The 22216-nt window shown below is 61.6% G+C and overlaps 4 protein-coding genes across 8 annotated transcripts; 2 read left to right on the forward strand and 2 right to left on the reverse strand.

The window, feature by feature from the left end:
* Positions 1-14: 14 nt before the first annotated feature.
* Positions 15-6419, reverse strand: SLC8B1 (solute carrier family 8 member B1). Of its 4 annotated transcripts, none has more exons than XM_048963807.1 (15): positions 5786-6416; positions 5453-5605; positions 5313-5365; positions 5168-5226; positions 4966-5070; positions 4729-4896; positions 4549-4656; positions 4423-4467; positions 4210-4340; positions 3998-4139; positions 3657-3778; positions 3405-3558; positions 3239-3319; positions 2902-2966; positions 15-2822 (listed from the first exon to the last, which is right to left on the reverse strand). In XM_048963807.1, exons 1-15 carry the CDS (start codon positions 5933-5935, stop codon positions 2625-2627), a joined length of 1734 nt encoding a protein of 577 aa, XP_048819764.1. In that variant the 5' UTR covers positions 5936-6416; the 3' UTR covers positions 15-2624. The 4 variants fall into 4 exon arrangements, with proteins under 4 accessions (XP_048819764.1, XP_048819763.1, XP_048819762.1 ...); XM_048963806.1 differs by having other exon boundaries at positions 4423-4479; positions 5786-6415; XM_048963805.1 differs by lacking the exon at positions 4423-4467 and having other exon boundaries at positions 4210-4418.
* A 792-nt stretch (positions 6420-7211) lies between these two features.
* PLBD2 (phospholipase B domain containing 2) lies at positions 7212-10323 on the forward strand. Of its 2 annotated transcripts, XM_048963809.1 has the most exons (12): positions 7212-7446; positions 7534-7627; positions 7701-7859; positions 7965-8065; positions 8169-8383; positions 8449-8543; positions 8606-8766; positions 8846-8941; positions 9179-9250; positions 9341-9493; positions 9593-9755; positions 9829-10323. In XM_048963809.1, exons 1-12 carry the CDS (start codon positions 7250-7252, stop codon positions 9994-9996), a joined length of 1674 nt encoding a protein of 557 aa, XP_048819766.1. In that variant the 5' UTR covers positions 7212-7249; the 3' UTR covers positions 9997-10323. The 2 variants fall into 2 exon arrangements, with proteins under 2 accessions (XP_048819766.1, XP_048819767.1); XM_048963810.1 differs by lacking the exon at positions 9179-9250.
* Positions 10324-11154: 831 nt separating this feature from the next.
* SDSL (serine dehydratase like) lies at positions 11155-14818 on the forward strand. The gene is made up of 7 exons (XM_048963813.1): positions 11155-11478; positions 11565-11604; positions 11822-11961; positions 12170-12258; positions 12326-12553; positions 12737-12861; positions 12939-14818. Exons 1-7 carry the CDS (start codon positions 11311-11313, stop codon positions 13130-13132), a joined length of 984 nt encoding a protein of 327 aa, XP_048819770.1. The 5' UTR covers positions 11155-11310; the 3' UTR covers positions 13133-14818.
* A 727-nt stretch (positions 14819-15545) lies between these two features.
* LHX5 (LIM homeobox 5) lies at positions 15546-21141 on the reverse strand. The gene is made up of 5 exons (XM_048964137.1): positions 20492-21141; positions 19167-19390; positions 17866-18143; positions 16825-16990; positions 15546-15913 (listed from the first exon to the last, which is right to left on the reverse strand). The coding sequence occupies exons 1-5, from the start codon at positions 20662-20664 to the stop codon at positions 15546-15548; spliced, it is 1209 nt and encodes a 402-aa protein (XP_048820094.1). The 5' UTR covers positions 20665-21141.
* Positions 21142-22216: the final 1075 nt, after the last annotated feature.

Below are 22216 nucleotides of genomic sequence, written 5' to 3' on the forward strand. Positions count from 1 at the left end.
GCTGCCAGACCAGGCAGCTGGGAGAGGACGAGGGAGGGGAAAAAGGCTCCTTGGCCAGCTCTGACACGTAAACTCTGGGATTGTGGCAGGTTGCTTCATCTCTTGTGTTTCATTACTGCAAAGCGGTGACAGCCTGTCTCCAAGTTCCTTTCTTATCCTGTCACCACAGAAAGTGCTGAGAGTGAACGTTGTCAGCGTGGAGGTTCACCATACCTCTTGCTGTTTGATTTTTTTCTCAGGTTCAGATTACAGTGGATATGGCAGGGATGGGAGGCTTTCCCCTTCCTTTGGGTGAATGGGGTGGTGGGATGTAGGGAATGGGCGCACATCCCAAGTACATTTTTTGGAAAAGATGAGATTTTCAGAGGCAGGCAACATGATGTGTGCTCCTCACCTCTGAACAGCTGCGTTCGCTGGGTGCCTCAGGGCAGCTCTTTGTTTCCCTTCTGGGCTCTGCAAGTGGTATGAAAGTAATTCTGAGCTGAACCGTGAAGGACCTTAAAGGGCTATTTTCCAAACCATAAATTTGACCACAAATTAATGAGCAGTGCAGCATTTGTCTTGCAGTTGCTCTGTGTGGGACTGCAGACTGGAAGACTTACCTGTGTTCATCCTGGGGCTGGGGGCGATGTTTCCCAAGCTATGGGCAGGGTGGGCGTTGTGAAGGTTAGAAAAGGAAATGTGGCTTTGTTTAAAGTCTGTGTCACCGTGGCAGGGCTGTCACTGACCTGTTCTGGAGCTGCAGCTTTACGCTGTGCTGCAGAGGCACTGACCTACTCACATGTGGGAGAAGGGCTCTGGTGTGGGGAGCAGCACTGAAGCCCTTGGACTGGGCTATGGGGCTCAGGTGCTGCTTTTCTGTTTTTTATACTAAGATGTGGGTTTGCCCCCATGTACACAATGTATTATTTTTTAAGCAAGGAAGATCACAGAAGTTTACTTTTTTTGGAAGGAAAAGAAGTAAGAAAAGAAGTTTGAGTATGGGGCCTCCCCGACTATTTACTCTTCCTCCCCACCTTACCCACGGACTAACGACAATCATTTTGCAGGGAATGAAGGAGGAACACCAGGGGGTTTTGTATGCTGGTGTTTTGTTTATAAATATAATTTTATGGACATGTCTGTAAAATATTCTCTAGATTTTTCAAGCACACTAATAAAGAGCATCCTCAGCTTTGTAGAGGCAGCAGCTTGCTTTCTTCCTGCCCGCTGTTTCAGAAGCTCAGTTTCAGTTTACAGATTGCCACATCCTTTGGAAAGAAACTGTGCCCGCTCTCTCTCTCCAGTGGCAACTGCTTGCAGCACTTGTCACATGCACAAACTCTTGCTCCTGGCCCTTGCCAGCTCACAGCCCAGCTTCTTTCTGTGCCCCTGCCAGTTTTTCTCTCTGTTACCACCTTACTCTCAAACGTGCGTTTTGTTTTTATAGCTACCTCCAAGGGACAGGAGGGGCTGCAGAAGCTGTTGCTCCTTCACCTCAGTATCTGTGCTGAGTGGTGCTTGTTGGAAGCTGGGTCTGGCTCTGGTAAATCCATGGCAAAACCAATAGCAGCCAACAAACAGCACCTGAATTCTTGTGAAAGCACTTATCCAGCCAGAGAACAGAGGAATGATCTGGGCCCAGAAGGGAAGAGCAGCAGGCTAGGAGAGCCTGAAAGCTGACAGCAGCAGAGTGCTGCTTGTGCAACTGCCCTCTGTCCCCACAGAGCAGCACTGGGCTAACCACAGCAGTACATGCCTGCATCAGGCCCAATGGCTGCAGTCAGTGCTGACCCGTGCACTGTGCTGCTGTGACAGCAGCTTCAGCTGCATGTGACTGCTGTTGGGAAACGTGCAGGCAGTGACCCCAGAGGAAGCTGTGGCCTCAAGCGGTGCTGCATGGCCTCTGCCTCACCACGAGCAGCCCCCGGTCTTCCCTGCAGCCCAGCCCAGCACACCCTGCCTCACAGCAAACACACCAGTGGAAGCTGTGTAGTTTTTAATTGCAAGTTGTCCATTCTTACAGTGTCTTAGCCTAGTTTTGCCAGAGGCGATTGGGCACATGGGAGCCTCTGCATATCAAGTCCTTTGCTACAGCTCTGTGCACCCTCTGAGATTCAGATTGAAAAATATTGCTTTTAAAAAAAAAAAAAAAGCAGCAGGAGAAAGGAGGCTTCCATGGGCTCATTAACACTTTGTGTGCATTAAGCCTCAGAACTGCTCTGGTGCTTTGCCTCACCTTAACACCTCCGCTTGCTCTTTCAATTCACCCACTGACAGCTTGCTGCCCCTTGCAATGACAGGCATTCCCAAATTTGCACTCAAGCCTTTACTTTCCAGTTTCCCCATAGCGCATGGCTGCCAGCCCCAGAGGATCCCAGATGGAGAGGTGAAGGGGTGTCTTAGCGCATGCTCCCCTGCAGCTGCTCCAGCCCTATGCCCTGAGGCAGCAGCCAACCAAGCCTTTAACCTCATCCTTGTTCAGAGACGCCCCAAGTTAAATGAAGTTCAACAGAGCGGAGCGAGGAGATGGCTAGTGCTTAACAAATGCTCTGTCTTTCCCAAAACACAACCAGCTTTCTCTCCGGAGAGCAAATGTGTGGCCCAGCAGGCTGCAGCAGGGCAGGGACTTGGACCTGCAGTGCTCAGGTGGGAACCAGGTGGATCACCTGGAATTCAGTGAGCAGGGCCACACAGAGAAAGGCCAAGTAGTAGAGGATGAGGCAGGTGCCGTATGCCCTGCCCAGCTGGAAGCACTGTGCCGGTACCACCACGAAGGAGAACACCAGGCTTAGTCCCAGGGCCCCAGCCAAGATCCACACCAGCAGGCTGTCAGGCTCCAGCTGATGGAGAGACAGAGGGACACCGTGTGACGAGGGGATCCCATCAGTGCCAGCCCCGTACTGTGGCCAGCAGCCTCACCTTCACTGCCATCTGGCTGCTGGTCATCTGCAGCAGGCAGCCCAGCCCCACGCCCACCAGAATATCTGAGGGCAGTTCAGGGTGAAGAAACAGCACGGCATCCCCCCCCAGCCCTCGGGATGGGGACAGCACCATCCCTCTCTCCCGGCCTGGATAAGGCCATCAAAGTTCAGAGTGCTCGAGGACAGGTCACTCTGGCACGGTCTGGGGCACCCTGGGGAGGTGCAGCCTCTTCCCCTCCCTCCCTGTGGCAGACTCCAGGATGGATCCTGCGCAGCTCAGGTCCCCTAGAAGCAGGCCCAAGTAGCACCCCACCCCCCAGCTCCTTGAAGGATACTGAAGATGATGCCTCCAAAGCAGGCAGAGAAGGCCATGCGGGGGTAGCCCTGCCGTGCCATGGTGAGGTCAGAGAAGGTGTCTGCAGGGCAAGAACAGGAGATGCCGGGGCCTGCATCCCACTGCGGTACAGCGTGCCACAAAGGCAGATAACACAGGGCTCTTACCTCCAATGCTGTTGCCCCAGGCCAGCAGGGTCAGGCCCAGCACAGTGTTACTCAGGTCAAAGATGATGCCCAGGGTCCGCAGGATGTTCACCAGCTCTGTGGCTGCTGCATTGATCCACATAGCGCTGACCAGGAACCCGAGGAAGGCAAATACCTGCCGGGACCAGGTGAGCTGGGCCCTGGCTGCACCTTCTCGGGGCAATGGAGGCACTGTCCTTGCCCACATGGTGCTTGAGGACAGGGGCACCTTACACAGTGGTATTTGGGTGGCTCTTCATTGCGTGTGGTCACAAAGATGATGATGGCCAGGACGGAGCTAGCCAGTGCAACCAGCGCCCAGACCGGGAAGACGCCCTGGATCTGGTACAGCCCATCTGCATCAGGGACAGAGAGGGCAACTGTGGCCCCACAGGCTGGGCAGGACCTCACCAGCCTGAAGGCACAGTACCGAGCCCTGTCCCCTGAAGCCAGCACTCTCCTGCCCTGTTTCTCCCCCAAGACCTGGATAGAGGGGCCCCAAGGAGCTCAGTGCTGGGCCATGGCTCCCAGTCTCAGCCCCTCCTCAGGGCTATGAGGATACCACAGGCTCTTACAGGCCCCCGAATTGAGGGTGAGGATGCAGAGCAGGGGCCCAGTGATGATGTGCAGGCAGTTGAGGGGTCTCTTCCAGTTCAAGTCGTCCTTGTCGGGGTCCACCACAGGCACAGTGAGCAGCAGTACCAGCTCCACAGGGACCTGGGAGGAGGGGGCTCGTGAGTGCCGCACCCCCCAGCACAGTGCCCTTCTCCCATCCCCTCCTGCTCACCTTGAGCACTTTGAAGAGCCGCCAGTACCAGGGCTTCCTCCTCCACTTTTGCTTGTCCAGGGGATTGAGTGCAGTGCCAAGTATGTGCAGCGAGGAATCGTGGTGGGGTAGCAGGGGTCGATACTCATCACCTGCGTAGGGCCACAGGGCTGTGCTCCGCAAGACTCCCTGCACCCAGTCCACCGCTTGAGACGGCCTCACAGCCCACCCTACCATAGTCCCCGCAGTTGGTGCCTGAGGACTCCTGCTCCTCAGCATCTGTTGGTATTGCTGTGAGGGAGCAAGGAGAAAGTGGGGGGTGCCGAGGGATTCCTCCCGGCACCGCAGAGCGCTCCTTACCTGGCTCCCACGGCCCAGGTTGGGACGGTCCATCCCCGCGCTGCCAGCGATGAATCCAGGTGCACAGCACCACAGTGAAGACATAGAAGACATAGAGCCCCAGGTACCCTGCCATGGGGCCAGAGAGGTTACAGGACCCCTGGGCTGCCCCACCAGCCCCTGCCCTGCCACGATGCTCACCTAGAGCCTCCCCCAGTGTGATGTGGCCAAAGTAGAGGATCAGGAAGGTGAGGAAGACGGCCACCATGTAGAAGATGACGTCCCGGAGGAAGGGCCTGGAGGCTGCTGCAAAGGGCTTCACCAGGGCGATGCCACCAGCCACCACCGTGGTCACGAAGATGCCGGCGCCTGCCAATGCAATGCAGCCCATCAGCAGGGTCCCGTGCCCCTCACCCCTTTGGCCAGCACAGCGCTCACCAAAGACGGCCCCAACCGCTAGCCCAGCCGTGCGCGGGTCGGAGAATGCCACCACAGCACTGAAGACATCCGGGGCCCCATTGCCAAAGGCCAGGAAGGTGACACCATGGAGAGCAGGCGTCAAGGAGCATCCCACCACGTCGGGTCCCCATCACATCCCCCATCATTGCCCCGCGCCCCCATCCGCAGGAGGCCAAGGATACTGCCACGTTGTGGGACAGCTTCAGGGTGGTGGAGATGGCCGACAGGTTGGGGCAGAAGCTGGAAGAGCACAGAGTGGGGTGATGGGGGCACAGGGCCGCAGCGCCAGACCATTCTTCACTCCACGCGGCCCCGGGACAACTCACAACTTCTCTGCCGTCACGCCGAGTATGACGAAGAGGTAGAGGAGCCAAAGCACCTGCGGGCAGAGAGCTGCCGCGTCGCCCGTGGCCGAGCATCCTCCAGCCGGGGCCGCCCGCCCACCTCCCCCGGCTCCCGCGCTCACGTAGAGGCCGACGGGCAGCGGGAGCAGCGCGGCGGGGAAGGCGCAGAACGCTCCGCCGAGGTAGTCGAGGAAACCGTCGTCCAGGCGGCAGTCCGGGGTGCCGCGCACGAAGCGGCACCGCTCGGAGCTGTTGCGCTTCCGCACCTCCCGGCACTGCGGGAAAAGCCGCGTGTCCCACACGCGTCCCTAGCGGGCGGACGGCGCTCACCCCCGGGGTCGCGGCCGCTTCCGCCCCTGCCTCGCTTTCCCCCTCCGTCCCACGTCCGTGGGGCGGCGGCGGAGGCCGACGCAAGGGCAGGACCCGTCACCCCGCCGCCTCGCGTCCCCACTCACGTCCACGCCCCGGTCGTGTCCCGCGCCGTCACCCCGGGTCCCCGCGTCCAGAGCCGCCGGCGGCCCCGAGCGCTGGGACCCGCCGTGCCCCGCCAGCGCCCCGGCCACGCTCAGCGCCCCGGCCACGCGCAGCGCCCACAGCGGCCCCATCGCGTCCCACGGCTCGGAGACAGCTCAGACTTCGGGGGTCGGATGCTGGGGGCTATTGCTCGCGAGGGGCGGGAGCCATGGCCGGGGGGAGAGACGGGGACAGGAGCAGGAGTAGAAATACGAACGGAAAGAGAAAACGGGGATAGAAATAGGAATGAAAACGGGAGAGGAAAATGGAAATGCAAAACAGGAATAGGGTTAAAAATAGAGCTAAAAACACAAACAGAAATAGGAATTAAAAGAGGCCACGGGCTGCGGCTTGGTTACCAGCCCCGGCGCTGCATCGAGCCGCCACGTCCCCGCTCTGCTCCCGCGGGAGGAGAAAATCGGGGCTGAGCGTGGCACGGAGCACCGCGGAAGGAACCCAAATCCAGGGGACGGCGGCAACCCGACGAAAGGCGAGGACGAAGTCCTGCTGGGGCCGGGGCTGCCGGGGCTACCCGGGCACCCTCCCGCCCCGCCTCGCCGTGTCACGCAGCCCCGCCGCCGTGCACGGGCAGCTGATTTCCACCCTGCCTTAAAGGGGCCGCCACTCTCCGCTCTTAAAGCGACAGCGCCTCTTTGTAGCACAGGAAGAAAGGGACCGGGGGGGCCACCCTGTAGAGCCCCCGCCGCCCGGCAGTCTCAGGGCACCGCGTTCGGCGTGGCCGTGGGTGCGGGGCCGTAGGTCGGCCTGGCGGTGTGACGCCGCCGACACGAGTGTACCAGGTCCCGGTGGGCACCCGCGGGGGGTCGGGGTGAGACAGGGCGGGTGCCGCAGGGCCGGGCCGAGGGAGCCGCATGCTCCCCGCGGCTGGGGGGGCTCCGAGCCCGCTGCCCCCGCTTGGCGCCTCCTGGGGACTTTGCCCGCCGAGCGCAGCGGGGGGGGAGCGGTAAACAGCCGCGATTGCGTAAGGCCGGGGCTGCCGCCGCGCTCCCGCCTCACCCGCGCTCCCGTGTCACGCACTGCGCACAACTCACGGCGGGGGTGGGCAGCCACGGCCAGGAAGGGGCCGCGGGGCTGCCACCTGCCACCTGCCACCTGCCGGGCACGGTGTGGCCGGGGTCGGGACGCTGACGGTCGCGTCCGCCCTGCGTGGGGCTGGGAGGGAGCGTTTGTGGCCACGGGGGGTTGGCAGGAAGAGGGAGGAGGAAGCGTGTAGGGCGTGGCATGTCGGGGGACCGGGGCGTACACAGGGGAACGGGTACCTGCAGGGCAATGGGCGGCCGGAAGAGACCCGGGCACCCGGGCACGGCGGGGCGCGGCTCGTTTCGGACCCCGCCCGCCTCCTCTCGGCACGCCCCCGCCCTAGGCGCGGCTCCGCCCCTCCCGCGATGGCGGCGGTGCGGGCGCTCTTGGCGGCCGCCGCGGTGGCCGCGTGGGTGCTGGGGGTCGCGTCCAGCCCGATCCCTCCGCCCCGTAGCGCCTCCGTGCTGCTGGAGCCCGGCTCGGGCCGGCTCCGCGTGCTGCCTGGCCGCCAGCCCGCCGCCGTCGCTTGGGCCGAGCTCACCGACCACATCCAGGCCGTCGGGTAAGGGCCCGGGGCTGTGCGGGGCCGTGCGGGGCAGCGCAGGGCCGCCCGGGCGCTTCCCGCTCTGAGCGGTCCCCCACGCTGCAGGTGGGCGTTCCTCGAGGTGTCCGCCAACGCGTCCTTCAACGACAGCCTGCAGGCTTACGCCGCGGGGCTGGCCGAGGCCGCCGTCACCGAGCAGGTGCGGGGCGCGGGTGCGGGGCGCGGGCGCGGGGCAGTGCCGGCGGCAGTGGGTGCCAGCGCCGTGTCCGCAGCTCATCTACATGCACTGGATGAACACGGCCGTGGGCTACTGCGGGCCCTTCCGCTACGAGACGCAGTACTGCCGCCGGCTGCGGGGATACCTGGAGGCCAACCTGGCCTGGATGGAGGAGCAGATGGGCTCCGGCCGCGACCGTGCCTACTGGCACCAGGTGAGGCCGTCCGGGCCGGGGCCCCGCAGCCCTCGGGAGTCGGCCCCGCACCGCGAGGCCCGAGAGTAACGTCGGTCCCCGTCCCGCCTCCCCGTCTACCCCCAGGTGCGACTGGCGCTACTGCAGCTGCAGGGCTTGGAGGACAGCTACCGCGGGCGCGTGGCCCTCCCCGCCGGCCGCCTCTCCCTCTCGCCCTTCGGCTTCCTGTAAGGAAGGGTCCGTCCCCGGGCTGGGCACACCGAGCCCCCCCCCACCCCGGGAGCGGCACTTGGTGCAGGTTGCCCCGGCCTGACGCCCTGCTGCCCGCAGCCTGCTGCAGCTGGGGGGGGACCTGGAGGACCTAGAGGCGGCCTTCAACCACTCTGCCCCGCGGCGCCCGCTGGGCTCCGGTTCGTGCTCAGCACTGCTCAAGCTGCTGCCAGGCCGCCGGGACCTGCTGGTGGCCCACGACACCTGGGCGCCCTACCAGTCCATGCTGCGCCTCATCAAGAAGTACACGCTGCCGTTCCATGCTGAACCCAGTGGTGCGTGTGGGGCTGGGCGCTGCTCTGTGCCCCCGCCTGCTGCCTGACCTGCTCTGCTCTCCCAGGCACCGCCCGCATCCCGGGCAGCATCCAGGTGTTCTCCTCCTACCCCGGCACCATCTTCTCCGGAGATGACTTCTACATCCTGAGCAGCGGGCTGGTAAGTGCCGCTTGCAGCCCTGCGTCCCCCACCGGCCCCGCTCAGTCCTCCTGTCCCCACAGGTTGCACTGGAGACCACCATTGGGAACAGCAACGAGGCACGCTGGCGGTACCTGCGGCCTCAGGGCAGCGTCCTGGAGTGGCTGCGGAACATCGTGGCCAACCGGCTGGCCCGCAGCGGTGCTGAGTGGGCCGGCATCTTCCAGCGCTTCAACAGTGGCACGTGAGCAGGGTCGGGGCTGGGGGAGAAACGTCCCCTCCTCAGGGCGGCCACCAAAGGAGGTCACCGTGCCTTCCTGCAGGTACAACAACCAGTGGATGCTGGTGGACTACAAGGCATTCTCTCCGGGGCGTGCTGCCCTGCAGCAGGGCCTGCTGACGGTGCTGGAGCAGATCCCGTGAGTGCCTCTCGCCCCCCAGTGCCCGGCCCGCAGGCTGCCCAGTGGGCGAGGTGGGCTTCCTTTGCTGGTGGTGGCCTTTCTGCCAAGGTGTGACAGCAGCGGGGCTGCTGTTTACGGCTCTCCTGCATGTGGGTGATGGCTCCTGGCCCCCTGCTTGAGACCCCCAGGTGGGTTTTCCCTCATCCGTGCTGTGCTTTGCCTTCTGCTCTGACTGCTGCCATCCTCCCGCCACAGGGGTTTGGTGATGGTGGCTGATAAGACAGAGCTGCTGTACCAGCAGGGGTACTGGGCCAGCTACAATGTGCCGTAAGCTTCATCCAGCCTCACCTTTCTGCCCAGCCGTATGGTCCTATGCTGAGGGCAGGCAAGGCTGACTGTCCCTACCCTGCCATCCAGGTATTTTGAGGAGATCTTCAATGCCAGCGGGAACCTGGAGCTGGTGCAGAAGTATGGTGACTGGTTCACCTATGACAAGAACCCGCGCGCCCAGATCTTTCGCAGGAACCAGACTCAGGTCCGTGATGTGGACTCCATGGTCCATCTGATGAGGTGGGTGCTGGCCCCAGGGATTTTCCAGCCCTTGTGTCAGATCTTCACCGCAGTTGTCGTGTTACCTCCTGCACCCGGTCTCTTCCTGCTGCCCGGCAGGTCCAACAACTACCTGCAGGACCCGCTGTCACAGTGCCGGGGCTGCGACCCGCCCCACAACGCTGAGAACGCCATCTCCGCCCGCTCTGACCTCAACCCAGCCAACGGCACCTACCCCTTTGCCGCCCTGCGCCAGCGCTGCCATGGCGGCACTGACACCAAGGTGGGCACAGCCCCGGGCCCTGCCATGCTGTCACTTCCTGGCACTCACATCTCCACGTTACCCCCTCCGCCAGGTCACCTCCTTTGGCATGGCCCGCACCTTCGGGCTGGTGGCTGCCAGCGGGCCGACATGGGATGATGTGCCGCCCTTCCGCTGGAGCGCATCGCCATGCAGCCACCTGCTGCGCATGGGCCACCCTGACCTCTGGAGGTTCCCTCCTGTCAAAGTCCGATGGGACTGAGCCGGACCTCCCCACGCCTTTCCCTGTTTCTGCAGGATGGGGGGCTGCAGGGAACCGCCCCCCGTGTTTTTCTCCCCGTGCTTCTCTCACCATTTGCTGCTCCTGTGCCCCATCCGTGCCACCGTGGCTGGGGACGGTCAGTGGGCTCTGACCCCAGTCCCAAAACCAAGCGCGGAAGGAAGGCCTCCCACAGGGCTCCTCATTCTGGGAGGCTGTTCCTGGAAGACGGGTTCCAGGAGGTGGGGCTGGCGCTGGGACAGCTGCATGGTAGGGAGGGGTGAATGGCCGGGGTTGGTGTAACAAATAAAACGCTCTATGTGCAATGGAGATGCTGGTGAGTGCACTTCATACTCTTCCAACATTCTGCGGTGCATGCTGTGGTACCCTGTTCAGGGATGTTGTTTGGTGTGCTTCCCTCTCTGCTGGGTGCTGCTCCAGGAGCACAGAGCAGTGCCTGCAGTGCAGTGCTGGGACACAGCGGGTCGGAGTTTTTGGCCTTTGCTCAGACTGCTCAGCGATGCCTCCCCTGGTTCCTGGCAGCAGCAGCATGCACAGCTGGAACAGGCAAGCAGTGAAGGAGGGGGGGCACTGCCTGCCCCAGGACAGAGTGACCATTCTTGTCCCTTTTGTTTCCCTTCCTCAGCCACCTGTGTGCCCCCTCAGCCCCAAAACCTCCAGCGCAAAATCCTCTTACTGCAGCTCCCTTGATCTGCTCCATGTGTGTGGCTCGTTAGGAATAACGAGGTAATTACTGGGGGATTAATGAGCTGACATTAGACAGTGCTTTGAAGGTAAGAGGTTCCCACCGGGTCCAGGCTGGCTGATGTCCCACGGCCTCGGACCTGGCTGTGCCCCTGTCATTCCTGGCACACACCAGCATTTGTCACCTCCGGAACAGCACATCCCTGTCCTGCCAGGACCCATCCTGCTCCTCCCTGCCTAGGGCAGAGCCAGCTCTGAGTGTGTTGGTGTGGGGAGTGCCTCAACTGGAGGTTGATGGGAAGAGGCTGTCCCAGGGCAGAGCAGGGCTGTTGGCCCCACAGCAGTGCAGCCCCGCCAGGAGCCCTTCCCCCAGCACTTGCTGTGACCGGGACACACTGTGCTAATTCCAGTGCCAACGAGCCACGCTACAGCTGCCTGGAAGGGCTGACTGCCGTCCCGGGCCAATAGAGCAAAGTCCTCAAATCTGCTGACAAAGGACCCAGGGACGCAACCACAGCCCCTCCGACGTCACTTTGCCCTCCTCGGTCCCCCAGCGTCGTTCTGCGACATGCAGCAAGCCCCGCACCAGCTCTCACGTAGCATCCTGCAGTAATGGCAGCCCAATGCAGGGGGGGCGAGAAGACTTTCCACATCGTGTCCCCGCTCCTGGAGAGCCTGCCACTGTCCCGGGCAGCAGGGACCCAGGTCTACATGAAGCTGGAGAACGTGCAGCCCACTGGCTCCTTCAAGATCCGGGGCGTTGGGCGCCTCTGCCAGGAGGTGGGTGTGCTACATGGCTGTGTGGCCTCGGGACACTGTGGATTCCTATGGCCACATCCTTCCTCTGTCCCCTTCCCTCTCCGCAGGTTGCCAGGAAGGGCTGCCGGCACTTTGTTTGCTCCTCAGGTAATTGGGACCTGCATGGGGCTCGAGGGGTCTATGGAATGGAGGTGCTAGGGAACACCCCCGTGCTCCCGGCCCCTTGTCCTTGTGCCTTCCCACTGGGTTTTGGGGCTGGGGCTGATCCAGATCAGGTGTCCCTTCTCCCCCCTAGCAAAGTTTGAGGATGGGATGAGCTGGGTATGGGGGGCGATGGAACTGCTCAACCCACTACTTTTCGCAGGGGGGAATGCTGGCATGGCTGCAGCATATGCGGCCAGGAAGCTGGGGCTGCCGATCACTGTGGTGGTGCCCAGCAGCACCGGCCCCAGCACTGTGCGCAGGCTGGAGGAGCTGGGGGCAACGGTGGAGACCTATGGGAAGGTAGGGCACCCATGCCCCAAACTGTGGCTGGAGGAGATCACAGCCCTCTGTGAGGCTGTGGATGTGTGCAGACCCAGTGTCCCTGTTCCAAAATGCGTCACCCACACGCCACTTGGATTTCCACTGTCCTCATGGCAGCAAGGGAGGGGCAATGGGGATGGCGCACTGGAGCTGGCGGCAGCCCCACTGAGCGCCCACTGCCTCCCAGGTGTGGGATGAAGCCAACCAGAGAGCCCTAGAGCTGGCGCAGAACGAGGGCTGGGCGAGCATCCACCCCTTTGACCACCCCTTGCTGTGGTGAGTGCTACTCGCCCCTGTGCTCTGGACAGGACACAGGCAGCCACCCACTGTCTCCATCCCGCAGGCAGGGCCATGCCAGCCTGGTCCTGGAGCTGAAGGACGTGCTGGATGCAAAACCTGACGCCATCGTGCTGGCGGTGGGAGGTGGAGGGCTGCTGGCTGGCGTGGTGGCTGGGCTGCAGCAGGTGGGATGGCTTGATGTCCCCATCATTGCCGCGGAGACCTGGGGAGCCCACAGCTTCCACGCGGCACTGAAGGCTGGGCACCTCGTTACCCTGCCTGACATCACCAGGTGGGTGCTGGTGTCAGCATGGGGGTACCTCCATCAGCCTAGGGGTCCCCAGTCTGATGGGACATAGAAAGTGCAGGGGGCTTCGCCTCTGGTGCATGTCACAAGTTGGCAGGTCTCAGCCAATGCTCTAGTGGAGCACCAAGGGGACAAAGGATCCCAGGGCTACTCTGACTCGTTCTCCAGTGTGGCCAAGTGCCTGGGGGCCAAGACTGTGTCAGCGCGGGCGCTGCAGTGTGCCCAGGAGATCCAGGTCATTTCAGAGGTGGTGGAGGATGCCGAGGCCGTGCGCGCTGTGGAAAGGTTCCTGGGTGAGCAGGGCACGGGGACAGGAACTTGCAGAGGGGTGTGATGGGGACAGGCACTCAGCATGTCTCCATCCCTGCAGACGACGAGCGGATGCTGGTGCAGCCAGCTTGTGGTGCAGCACTGGCCCTGCTCTACTCGGGGCGACTGCAGCAGCTGCAGCGTGAGGGACGCCTGGGGACCCCGCTGGGCCGCGTGGTGCTGGTGGTCTGCGGCGGCAGCAGCATGACGGCTGCGCTGCTGCAGGACCTCAAGAGCCAGCTGGGCCTGGAGTGACCCTTGTGCCACTGCACGGCCACCCCATGGCCCCCTGTGCTGCAGTTATGGCTGCTGGACGTGACCCGCGCCCATCACTGTGCAGCATGGGGAAACTGAGGCGCGGCGGCGTTCCTCCCTCTGCCCTGGGGGCGGCCACGTCCCTTGCACTGCTGTGGCTGGCACAGACCATGGTTCCCCACTCCAATTAGTGAATGCTCCCTCCGACTGACTACTTTGCTATTGTCTCAATGTGTTATTATTCTAATGATTATTAATTTTTACAATCTTCTGTTCCTGCTGCACTGTCTGCAGCCAGGTGGCTCCTTGGCAGGGCTGTAGGGCCTTGCTCTTGCTGGCGCTCCCAGCTCTGACTGGTGCCCAGTTAACACCACTGCTCCAACTCGCTTCAGTTGATCTATTTCACTCCAGTGTCCATTCTGCCCTTTCCTGCCACAAAACTCCTCTCAGCCTCCTCCTGCCCCTCCAGAGAGTTAACGAGGCTCCCCTTGCCCAGCCACCTCCCAGGAGCCTCCTCCTCCCCGTCTTCTTTTTTCCCTTTTCCCCAATAAATCCCCTCAGCCTGGCCAGCCCACACCATGCTTCCCAGAGGACCCACCCCATAAATCAAATACCCACCGCTCCACTGTGGGCAATATCTTATGTAAAAACGTGTTTCTAGGGAGTGCTGGAGGCTGGAGAGTCTTATTACAAGGCACACAATTAATTATAAGGAGTCAGACCAACCTCCTCCCACAGTTCTGGGAGTTCTGGGTCCAGAACCAGATTACTTTCCAGCTTCTGCACCCCGACCTTCTCACACGGAGCCCCCACTTCGTGCCAACCTCCCCCCTGCAGCCTGGGATGGGTGCTGTGGGTTGGTGCACCCTGCAACCAGCAGGACAGTAGTAACACAGTGTTCATAACAATAGCAGCCAGCGCGTGCCCTTGTGCTCTGTTTTGCAGCCCTCCTAATGACAGTGGCAGGGGGGTCTGCTGGCCCTCAAACTGCCTGTACGCATCCTATTGCTCTGGGGTCCCAGCGGGTCTGTGCCTTAGTTTCCCTTATGCTGAGTCCTTCGGGTGCCCCCCGCTTGGCTGCGGCCCCTCATTACCACTCATCATGGCACAGGAAGGATAAATTCCTCCGCTTGGCTGAACAGGGAAAATACGCAGCGAGGTGGCTGCCTGTCATCCATCACCAGCTCTTGGCGGCACCACCACGCCGGGACTTAAAATTCAGGTCAGAGAGAGGGGCTCTTGGAAGCCAGTGAGGGAAGGTAATTTATTCTGTTTATACCTTTTTACTACAAGACAAGGCGGGGTGTGGGGGGGATACACTCTTGCCTTGATTTTGCATTTTAAATATTAGCTGGGCGCCGCTCATCGCTCAAACCCCACAATGAAAGGGACCAGGTGCCAGAGCAGGTAACTAAAATGATTTTTATTCACATCGAACAACACGAGCTGGTCACACTGACAGCCTCTGCAAGAGGCAGTGGGGACAGGAAACCCACGCTCAGAACACAACTTTATTTCTTTCTTTTCCATTCTCTTTTTCCCTTTCCCCCCCTCCCCACCCTGCTCTATCCTCTCTCCTTCCACTCACCACCGCCCTTTCCCAGCCTCCAAAATAGAAAAAAACTCAGAGCTTCCAATGACTAAAAGTACAATAAATAATCAGTAAACACAAAAACATACTTTATTTGTTTCTCCTTTATACAAAATAAAGAAACTAGAAGCAAAAACTATAATACATCCTCAGACCGCGGGGCCGGGGGGGCTCAGCCCTCCTGCGCTGCCGCACTGCTCGGGTGTTCTCTCCATTTTTCTCTCTGTTTCTGTTTGCTTTTCCCATTTCTGCCTCTTCCCGGGTTTCCCAAGCTCCGCACACCCCTCCTCCCGCCCCCCTGTTCATCCATCACCAAAATTCCAGTACAAAACCACCTCCTCCTCGGGGATGAAGCAGGATCAACGGGAAAAGGGCCCGGGAGGGGGCTTAGGGAGCGTCCTGCTGTCCCCCGTTACCCCCACTGTAATACTCGGATGAACGGAGGCTGAAGAAGGGAATAATTAAAATGGGTGCTGATTAGCGAGCGAGGATCCCCGCGGCAGCCCCCGCACCGGTGGGACCCGCGTCCTGCAGAGTTCAGCTTTGGTCCGAGAGCGGCGGTTCCGACGCGGCGGGGGGAGCTCCGGGCCGGGCGCGTTTCGCCCCCTTCTCCCCCACTCATAACAGCACGGGGATGCGGAGCGGTGCGGGCGGGCGGGGAGGGAGCGCGGTGTCCCCGCGGGGGGGGGGGGGAGGCACGGTGGGAGGATGCGGTCGGACGTTGGAGGGCGGCCGCGGCGTCGGGGGGGCCGATATCCGTCGACGGGGCCGCGGAGAGCCGTGCCCCGGGGCTGAGGGGCGGGGAAGTCCTCCCCTTCGGCCCTACCACACCGCTGCCTCACTCAGCTCCGGGTTGGGGTGCGCGAGGGCCCCGCTGTAGCCGCTATTGCTGGACATGGAGAAGGGCGGACTGGGCCCCCCGCTGAAGACCTCCCCCGGGATGGGGTGCAGCGAGCCCGTCATCCCCGGCTCGGGGCTGGGGGTGTCGGGGTGCGAGATCATATCCGTGTACCTTTGGTTTTCTGAGGAGTGGTGTCCGCTTAGGGGGGGCTCCAGGGGTCCCAGGGGCGTGGAGCCGGGTCCTGAGTTCTGAAGGTAGCTGGGGTCGGCCGGGGACTGGGCCTGGGAGGGGGGCCCGTGGGGGAAAAAGTCATAGTTGCCTCCCGGCCCGTAGTAGTCACCTTGGTAATCTGCAAAGGTGGGGAAAGGTTGGAGCCGGTCCCCGAGCCACCACCCCGAGCGCCTGCGGGAAGTAGAGCTGCACCCCCACGCAGGGACGGGCGTGCCTCCCCCTCCCCCCTCCAGAATACCCTCCTGGGGAGCTCGGTGCTGCTGGAATGAACGTGGGACTAAGCAGGGAGAAAAACGGGCACCTCTGTACTTATGGCTGCAGTGCTGATGGAATGGAAAGGGGGGGAAGTGGAGAACAGGAGGGGCTGGGGGCAGCCCCAGGGGGAGAGGGTAGGCATAATTTCATTCTTAGTTACAACTAAGAAAAATACACACGTCTATATACCTGCACATATATGTACATGCATGTATGCATTTATAAATATAGATAAAAGTTATATACATATCTAATAGGAAGATATACGTAAAGGAAACACATAAATAAAGGTGAGTTATAGGAGACATATAAAAATAAAATATACTTACTATACTATACTTACTTATAGGAGGAAAAACACACATCATACTTATATGTATTAGCTACAGAGGGGTTCTGGCAGCAGTGGGGGCAGAGGGGAATTGGTGAGAGCTCTTTGCCCAAAAGCGGGATATACTGTCCCAAATGCCCTGGGGCTCCCTGTCCCACCCCGTCCTGTCAGGGTGGCGGTGACCTTCCCTAAGCTGCAGGCCCGGGGGGGGGGGGGTAACTGGGACAAATGCAGCCTGAAAGGGGCGCAGAAGCCAGCAGCTGAGGCTTTGTTTCCAGGGAGAGGGGCCGCGCTGCTGCCACCGCCACCGCTGCCACCGCCCCGAGTCCGGGCGGCAGGGGAAAGGGAGAGTCGAGATGGAGAGGAACAAAGGCAGGGAAGGGAACGGGGGAAGAACGCGGTGGGACGACACGGAGACGGGACGAGGGGCCCAGCTCCCTCACCTCCGTAGTACGTGTAGGGCGTCGAGCCGAGCATCTCGGACTCGTCGAGGCGGCCGCCCAGGGGCCGCATCCTGCGCGGGCTGCGGAAGAAGGCGTGCCGGCGGGCGCCCAGCGCGCTCAGCTGCTTCATCCGGCGCTCCTTGGATCGGCGGTTCTGGAACCAGACCTGAGGCCGGGCCGGCATCAGCACTCGGGGCCGGGTTGCCGTGGGGACCCCAAATTCTCGGGGCCAGCCCTCCCCACTTAGGCCAGGGATGATGGGGGCGGGGATGGGATATCTCGCTGGAAGGGATTTCCCAGTTTGGGGTTGTTTTCACACTACCCCCTGCTGGTAACACCCTGGGAGGCAAGGAAAGGGGTCGCTAAAGCCCCGGCACCTCCCTGCGTGCCGTGGGGTGCGCCGTCCTCACAGCCTGCCTGTGCCCCGAAAGTTTTCTCCAATGGGGGAGAGGGATAAAGAAGGGGATAAATGGGGGGGTCACGGCAGGAGGCGGGGAGGGAGCTGGAAGCAAGCTGGCCGATGGGGACGGGAATAAAAGGGAAGGGTGGTGCAACAGGGAGCATTCCTGCCTCGGGGGCGTTCTCTCACCAAAGCACAGATCTGCTGGCCTGTGGGTGGGGAGGGAGGAGGGATATGCGCTATTTCCCCCCACATCTGGGCACATCTGGAATGCGCACACGTCCCGCGGGTCCTGCTTCCCTCCATCGGGAGCTGGGCTCCCTGCAGCAGAGCCGAAGCGTCTTCCCCTATTAACGCCGCTAATAAATCCCATTCATCCCTACATTTCCTCAGGGATTTTCTTGCCGGGGGGGTTGGTTGGCAGCGCGGTAGGAAGGTACAGGGCTGCCTGCAGGGCACAGTGGCCTCTCCTTTTCTCCATCTCCTGTGCTCGCATCCAGGGCCCCATCCACATCCCCAGCCCTTCCCTGCTGCCAGCCCAAATTCTGCCATCCCGAATCTGTGCGAGTCAGGTTGGTGACGTCATGGGCCGGCCCAGTGACATCATGGGGGGCGGTGGGATGGCTGTGGAGTGGCCGTACCTGGATGACCCTCATGTTGAGGCCGGTCTCCTGGGCCAGCTGCTCGCGGATGTGCCGGGTGGGCTTGGGGGTGGCTGCGAAAGCGGCTTTGAGGGTCTCCAACTGCTTGGCCTTAATGGTGGTGCGGGGCCCTCGCCGCTTGGTGCCCGAGTTCTGCTCCTCGTTCTCGTTGTTGGTGGTCTCCTTGTCTGAGGAGGTGGAGTTGTCCGTCTCCTTGGTGTCGTCCTGCATGGGGTCCTGGAGATCCGGGGACAAACTCCTGTCTGTACATGAGGACACTGTAAAGGAGACCCAGAGAGGGGGCAGGGGAGGGAGGGGGGCGGATGGCTTAGGAGAGAGATCGACCCCCCTCTCCACTGCCCTCCCCTTCCCACCGAGCCCGGATGCTTTTCAGGAGAGGGGAAGAGGTGCTGGGCAGCAGCAAGGGGTGCAGACGGCCGTTGCCCCCGAGGAACCCCGAAGCACCCCAAAGAACAATGAGCTCCGGTTGAGCATCTTACAGTTCGGCCCCTACATCTGAAAGGCAAACTCGGCGGCACCCCCCGCCCACTGCTGCACAGGGGCCGTGCAGCCGGAAGGGGGCTGGGGAGGGGGCCTCCCCACCGAGCACCCCGCAGCCTCTGGCGCTTCCCCTCTCCCCCCACGCCGCGCTTCTCACACCGGGAGCCTGGATGCGCCGCTGGGAGAAATGCAAGAATGTATGGGCTCGTGGGGGGTTCCGGTCACTGCCTTAAACCTGGCTCGCCTCCCCCAGCCGCCCCCCCGGACCCTGATGCCGGCATCACCCAGGCCAAGCTCTACTCGCCTCGCTCGCAGCAGCGGCCCCACTGACTCGCGTGGCAGGATCCGGCCCCGGGTGCTGAACGGAGAAAGAGCCCACGGCAGGGGGTGAGCACGGGCGGCCGGCACTGCTGGGCCAGCAGGAGGGGGCCTGATCCCGCGGTCCTGACGCAGAGACAGCTTCCAAGGAAGTCAAATGGGAGCTTTGCCTCTGGGTGAAAGGAGGCGAAGGATCAGGCCCTCGGCGCGGGGGGACCGGGCAGCCTCGCAGGGGGGGTCCCGGGATCGGAGGGTGCGTGGGAGGGCTCGGTGGGGCAGCTGCGGGCTCAACGCGTGTCTGCGTCCCGCGGGGAGCACGAGGTGAACGCTTGCACCCCAAACCCCCTCCCGGTCCACGGGGCACTGTTGAAACCTCGGCACCGGCAGCGCCGGGAGCTGCACCGGGAGCGCAGCGCTGCCCGTGGGGAGCGGGCAGGACTCGACCCGGTGCGGTTCGGTTCCCCGGGCTGTGCCGCGCGTACCTGAGTTGAGGCTGCCTTCCTTCAAACTGGGAGAGTTCAAATAGTCCTCTTTGCAAACAAATTTGTTTTCGTCTATGATATACAGTTCCTCGCCCGTGGAGAGCTGCTTGTTGCAAACCATGCAGGTGAAACAGTTCAGGTGGAACACTTTGTTCCGGGCTTTCCGGACGAGGTCGCTGGGGGAGATGCCCTGGGAGCAGCCGGCGCATTTGGTGCCAAACCTCCTGGAGGGGAGAAAGGCGAGAGGTGAGAGCTGGGACGGGACTGCGCCGCTCCCCTCGAGTCTCCGAGGCCCCCATCCCCACCCCTTCCGAATCTCGGTTTTCGGGTTCCCAGAGAGATCCCACTGGGGCCGCCTCAAAAGGCGAGGATGTCTTTCTCCGTGCCCTCCGGGGAAGAATTTCAGTCTCCCCGCGCTCCCAGCACATCGCTGCGGGACCGGGGGTTGGCAGCGGCCACGGAGCAGGGGGCAATTCGGGGTGCGGTGCGGGGCACCCCGTGCTTCACGTTGCTTTTTTGTCTTCTTGAAACCGCCGCTTTGCAGAGCTCCGGTTTCCCTTCTCCAGGAGATGCTTTTATTTTATTTTATTTTATTTTTTCCAGGGAAGGCGAAAATTCAGAAAACGAACTCCCCGAGGGGAAGACAAAAAAAAAAAAAAAAAAAAAAAAAAAAGACAAAACCTTTCACAGCGGCTGCCAGGACCGGGGGGGCACCTAGGCTCTCCTTTTCCCTCTTGGCCGCGGCACAACTTCAGCCCCCCGCACTGCTGCCCGTGACGTTGATGTAGTGAAGGCATTATAAGTCGTAAGTCATTTTCCCCTACCCATGCTAGCCCCTAATTTCCTTCTCGGCACCTTATCGCAGTCATTAGGGGCGTTTAAGGCACGGCGCAGCGTGGGGGCCCCCGGCTGGAGTGCTGCACGAGGAGCGGCGTTTAGTTGGGGAAAGGCCGCTGTGACGGTCTAGAGGGGGAAAACGATCCCAGCCCTGAGGCCTCCGGGCCTGCTGAGAGGGGGGGGCGGCGGCAGAGCGGGTCACGGGCCCGGCTGCTTTCGGAGACAAGGTCACCCGGGGCGGGGGGGGCGAACAGCTTCGCTCGGGATGCGGCGCAGCCCCGGGGCGCCACGGGGCCGGGACCGCGCCGGAGAGACGCGGCGAAGACCCACGGAATAGATGGATGAAGATTGGAGGGGTGCCCCCAAGTGCCCCCCCTTCTTTCCCCTAAGATCCCAGAAGGAGCCCCAGAGTTCTGCTACCCCGCCGAGCTGGGAGCAGCGGTTCCGCAGCACCTGGAAGGGCTTGTGATTGCTGGGGGCTCACTCACCTGAAAAAGTCATTCTTGCAGTAGAGTTTTCCTTCCCTGGAGAAGCATTTCTCGGTCAGGTTGCATTTGCACTCGCAGCACTGGACGCATTTGATGTGCCATGCCCTGTCCAAGACATTCAGCAGGAAGCGGTCCAAAATCGGCCTCTCGCAGCCCGCACAATGCACCATCATCACCGCGCCGGGATGGAAACGCGCAGACGAAAGGAATCAGCCCCGCGCCGGCACACGACGGGGTCTCAAAAATTCGGACGTCAGGAAGAAAAATGCTATTAAAAAAAAAAATAGATAAAAAATAAAAAAATCCCCAAATCCACAACCAACCAACCAAATAAAAAAAATTAAAATAATAGTAATAATAATTAAAAAAAAAGAAAGAATTATAAAAAAAATGATAAGAATTAAAAAAAAAAAATCAGAAAAAAAATCAGGGAGGGGGAGCGGAATCGCTGTCAAGTTCTTCCCCCTCTTCTCTCCGGAGCCTCGGTAGGAAAAAAGCGGTGCCCCGAGCGAGAGAAGCCAGAGCCCCCCCGCGGAAGCCCCCCGAGTCCCTGCAGAGCGGGCGGGGAGCGGCGGGCGCGCTGCGTGCGGGTGCGGGAGGGGTGCATGAACGCCCCCGCAGCGGCCGGCGGCCCCGGTGCCTCGCTGTGCTCCGCCGCCGCGCCGCCACTCTCATGCTGTCCCCATCGCCAGCTTTGTCCCCCGCCTTAGTAATTCGCGCATCCTTATTCAGATTTGGTGACGTGGGGGCCCGCGTCGGGCGGGCGGCGGCCAATGGCAGCGCGGTGGCCATGGCAACCTCTTAATTTATAGCATATCTAAATTGGCTCCAGCCTTGTGCTTGGCACAGAGGGAAAAAAACAACGCGCCTCTATTGTTGAGGGTGGCTTGTACCTGCGCCGCCAAGTGAGTACGCACCTGGCCTGGGGTGCCGGGGGGGCTCTGCTCAGCCTTTCTCTCTCTCTCTCTTTAATTCTCTCTTTGATGGGGATGTTCGTTCCGGGGGTCCCGAGCGGGGACGGGGCGGCCGTCACCTGTTCTGTCACTGTTCGCACCACTCCCGCAGCTGTTCCCCTCTCAGCCCGCTCTGTGCCCGGGGTGGGCGGTGAAAGCACGAAGGGGGTGAGGGTGGGGGGGGGAGGAGGAACCCGGGGGTGGGGACAGAGGAGAAGAAAAGTTACGCGGGTCCGCGCAGTGCCGTGCCCCCCCCGCCGGCCTTTGTCGCGCAGCCGTGTCCCCTCCGGGCCGCTCTGTCGGGAGAGGGGCTGACACTGAGCGGGAGGGGGGGAGAGCGAGGAGAAGGAGGGGGATGCCGCAGCCGGGGGTCGCCGCACTTCTCCGCTGTTTGTCCTCTTCAGTTTCAGGTGCGGCGGAGCTGCGAGAACCGGCGGCGGCGAGGGACGACGGGACACCGCGCTTCGGCCCTGGGGTGGCCCTCGCGTTCCTCCCTTCCCCGCAGCCGCCCCTCTACATCCGTCCTCGCTCGTTCCCCGCACTGGGGAGGAAGGAGCAGAACGGCCGGGTTGAAAGAATCTCAGTAGCGGCCAAAAAAGAAACCCCAAAACCGCAGGATAAGGGCATCGCCGGGCAGGGGAAGGAGGATCGGTGAGTTTGGGGAGAGAGAACCGAAGAGAAGAAATGCGGAGACCGCCAACAGAACAAATGAAAATAGAGGAGGAGAGAAAAGAAAAGAAAAAGCAAAAGGGAAAATAAAACGAAAAATACA

Source organism: Lagopus muta, chromosome 17 (assembly GCF_023343835.1).
Source record: "Lagopus muta isolate bLagMut1 chromosome 17, bLagMut1 primary, whole genome shotgun sequence".
In the NCBI taxonomy this organism is placed as follows: domain Eukaryota; kingdom Metazoa; phylum Chordata; class Aves; order Galliformes; family Phasianidae; genus Lagopus; species Lagopus muta.